Genomic DNA, 4,057 nt, shown 5'->3' with positions numbered 1-4,057 from the left:
CATTCATAACATGTATCATACTATCGTAAACATAATTCAATCATACTTCCATAATCATATTTAAGTACGTCAAGTGTACACCCACTCTTTTTACCTCAAGTCCAACAGCAACGCAATCACCTCCATTAAAGTGTCTTATCGAGTCCTAATTCCAAAACATACAACATATATCTTTTAGATAGGGGTGCATATTTGGACCCGAAAACCCGCCCACCTAATGGATCCGACCAACCTGAACCCGAGAGACTTGAAAAAAATGTGAAACATGTATCTTCGGGTCGGATCGGGTGTAACCTGACTGCATCGTGAAGTCGGGTACGAATGAGAATCCTATGCATTTCGGGTTCGGTGTAACCCGAGCCCACCTGAAATATTTTTTTTTCAGTTTTTATTATTAATATTATTACCATACATCATAAAAAAAAAAAAAACCCTATCTTAAAATCCTCTCATCTCCTTCTCTTCTCGACTTTCGCGATCTCTCCCTCCCTCCCCTCTTCGGCGCCGAGACACACCTTACCACCATCATCCCTAGATCTCTTATGGTCTCCCCCTCTCAACTCCTCTCCTCCTCTTCTCGACTCTCTCCCCTCATCGACGTCGAGGCACACCACCACCGACCCACACCCCTTCCTTCTTCTCCTTCTTCCTTCTCTTCTGCTTAATGTCAACTCCTTCACTGCGACAAAGAGACCCATCCAGTGGGTTGCACTCGTTTTCTTAGTCCATCCCACCCGAGAAATCTAAACCCGAACCCAACCACATCCGACCCAAATTTCGGGCAGGTTCAATATGTATTTTCCCCACCAAAAACCAAAAAAAACTCGAACTTGATGCACCCAAACCCAAGAGACCCGCCCATTGTGTAGCCCTACTTTTTTCGATACTCATAACTTAAACCAAATGTCATGAACTAAATCTTGCCCTTCCTAAGACCCAATTAACCTTATATTATCTTAGGAAAGTCCTAAAAGCCCGAAAGTGTCCCCAAGAAGTCAAGGTGGAAGTCCCCGACGAACTCCACTTAAAACAGCCTTAAAACGACCTTAAAATCCCCAAAATGTGTCTCTGTCACTACTAAGCACTGCGGCACTACGATTTGGGCATTGCAGTGCCATTGAGTGCCAAATTCTAGCAACGTTGGACGCTATAGCGCTCATAAGTGGTGCCGCGACACTAGTTTGAAACCTACCCACCAACTCAACTTTAAATAGCCATAACTTTCTCAATTTAAATCTGTTTCGATATGTATCACCAATTAGATCCATATATGTATAAGTAAAATACTATTTAATAGTAAAAGTTATAAATGTCAATTACATTAAAAAATACATACAACAAATTTTATTAAAATTGTGTTTCAAACAAATAAATAAAATTTGATTGTTCAACTTAAATGATTATTAATTAAAAATAAATATTTATAGTTGTACCAAATTTAGTATGTGCTTTGTCCTAAATTTAACACAATTACAACATAGGTCAAATTTGACAAATTGTTTAGAATTATATTAAATCAGATTTTTTTTTTAAAAACTAAAATATTATATAGCTGAAAATATTTTACATGCACTTGTTATATAAGTACATAACATTCTGTGTAATTTATGAGTGTCCCAAATATTACTCTAATCTACATATAAAATCCTAACACGAAAAGTAGTTTTGGTATTTAAAATCCTAAGGACAATATTCAAAACATAGCTCATATAAATCCTTCCTTTTCTTTATTCTCAACAGATTGCAATAGACATTTAGTCACCAACTTATATAAATATATGTATTTTTTTCTTTAAAAAAAAAAAAGAAAGAAAAGAAAACTCCTACTAGCTAGTAAACGATTCAGCTAAAAATTCAGGAAACTCATCAAGCAACATCTCATTCTCTCGAGCTAACAAGGCTTCCACAAATGAACTATTATCCATATCATTAGATCCTTCACTCTGATTTTGGCTTAGATTCTGTGAAGAAGAAATCAACTCAGCCATTGATGTCTCGTGTTCTTGAGCTTCATTTGGCAAAAATGCATCTTCAAGAAGAAAGTCATTCCAATTGAAGGCTAGAGGTGACATCTCTTGGGTGCTAGATGATGAAGATGAAGAAGAAGAAGAAGATGAAGATGAGGGTGAAAATGTAGCCTCTGGGTAGAAACTAGGCAATGAAGATTCACAATTGGGTTTGTAGTTTGGAACTTCTGTGACCAACTTTATTGATTGAAGCTGGGAAAGAAGATCGAGTGACGACTTGTCGTTTGACAGAATATTTTTGTCGTTTGATAGAAAGATGTCTAGGGTTGGTTCTGTTTTCGGTGCAATATTAGTCATTATTGTTGTTGCTTGAGTTGGCAATATTGGCATGAAATGTCTGGTGTTGGTGGTATTTGGCAGTGACCCTTTTGGCTCCATCTTCATAAGGATTGCATTCTTTAGGTCTTTGTTGAGGGAACCGATTCTCATGCCGTTCTTTGGAAGGCCACCCACGTTTCCATAGTCAGCTATGATTTGAGAGAAGGGCTTGTGAGTCACTGGGTCAATCCCCATTTCAGAGAGCTTCTTTCTCAGCTTAGTGTTCCAGTAGTTCTTCACATCATTGTCTGTTCTTCCTGGAAGTTGTTGAGCTATCATAGACCATCTAGACCACACAAAACCATAAGAGAGAGAGAGAGAGAAGGCTGTTAAAACAGTTGGGAATCACTTTAAGTGCATCATTGGTAGTTATCTTAGACTATGTTTTTATGGGATTTTTGTTCTTAATTCAAACAGTTTTACAGAATTTTCTGGGGGTTATTTTAATTCGAAAAACAAGCAAAAAAAAAAAACTAGTTAAAAAAAACGATAAGTAGTGGGAAATTAGGCTTTGGAAATGAGAGTGAAAATACTACATTCTTTGATTCTCAAAGATATTTGTTCAAATTAGCTCCAAAATTTTGGTGAAATTAAATTGGGTGCCATAAAAAAATGAGAAAGGACAATGGCTTTGGTAAGATGTTCAAAGTCAAAATAGTACTATAACTTTACCTGCTTCCAATGGCGGCATGAAGCTTCACAATGAGTTCTTCTTCTTTAGGTGTGAAGCTCTCATGGTTGAGATCAGGCCTCAGATGATTATTCCATCTAAGTCTACAACTCTTCCCACATCTTCTCAGTCCTGTAAAAACACTCACATATAGCCATTCCAAAAGTAAGTTTTACTCTCATTTCTTATATCAATACTTTGCCTGACAATGCTTACTAAATTTTGATAATTTTGTTCATTTATATACATACATATATTTATATAAATGTATTGCATGAGACCTGAAAGGTTACTCAACCTGCTCCTTTTGGCACAGAGATCCATTTGGCTTTCCCATGTTTAGATACATATTCAAGCATTCTTGCATCTTCCTCTTCAGACCAAAGACCCCTTTTCAAGTTGGGCTTGTCACAAGAAGAAGGCCTCACCATCTTTATATTAATCTGTTTAATACCAAATAAAGAAACAAGAAAGACACAATTAAAACTCTAAACGAAATTGGGTTTTAAGAATAAAAATAACCAAATGAAAATTAATATAATATGAGAAAAAGGTTTGATTCAACTTTAAACTTGATTCTTGAAAATGCCTTGGTGGAGCTTATTTGAGAAGATAATAAAATGGTTTTTGTGGGTTTAAAAGTACAACAAATGTAGAGGCAAATGAAGCATGGGGTTAATTCTGAATGAGTAACACATCTCACACTAATTTAACTGTTTTGATATTAAGAAAATAAAATATATATATACATTATTTCTCTAACTTCACCATAATTGCATGCTTTTGGTTTCAAGAGCATTTTGAGTGATCAGGTTCAAATCGGGTGAATTATTTGGTTAAACTAGATTAAATCTAAAGTGAGATTAACATAAATAATTCAATTTAGTTAGATTAATTTAGCTACTTCTTTAGAATAAAACTACATCTCTTTCAATAAAAAAATTCAAGTTTTTGTTATAAGAAATCACAAGTTTGATGAGAGTCACTATTTTAAACAAATTATTCAACTAGATTGAAGTAAAAAAATGACATGCAGCACTCA

General features: G+C 35.3%; 1 protein-coding gene across 1 annotated transcript; it reads right to left on the bottom strand.

Moving 5' to 3' along the window:
* Positions 1-1,672: 1,672 nt before the first annotated feature.
* On the bottom strand, positions 1,673-3,556 carry LOC133828948 (transcription factor MYB35-like). The gene is made up of 3 exons (XM_062258971.1): positions 3,314-3,556; positions 3,018-3,147; positions 1,673-2,631 (listed from the first exon to the last, which is right to left on the bottom strand). The coding sequence occupies exons 1-3, from the start codon at positions 3,444-3,446 to the stop codon at positions 1,827-1,829; spliced, it is 1,068 nt and encodes a 355-aa protein (XP_062114955.1). The 5' UTR covers positions 3,447-3,556; the 3' UTR covers positions 1,673-1,826.
* Between the last annotated feature and the right edge of the window lie 501 nt (positions 3,557-4,057).

This window comes from Humulus lupulus, chromosome 4 (assembly GCF_963169125.1).
Source record: "Humulus lupulus chromosome 4, drHumLupu1.1, whole genome shotgun sequence".
Classification (NCBI taxonomy): Eukaryota; Viridiplantae; Streptophyta; class Magnoliopsida; order Rosales; family Cannabaceae; genus Humulus; species Humulus lupulus.
Note: the sequence above shows the minus strand (reverse complement) of the source record. Positions and strands in the feature narration are given on the sequence as shown.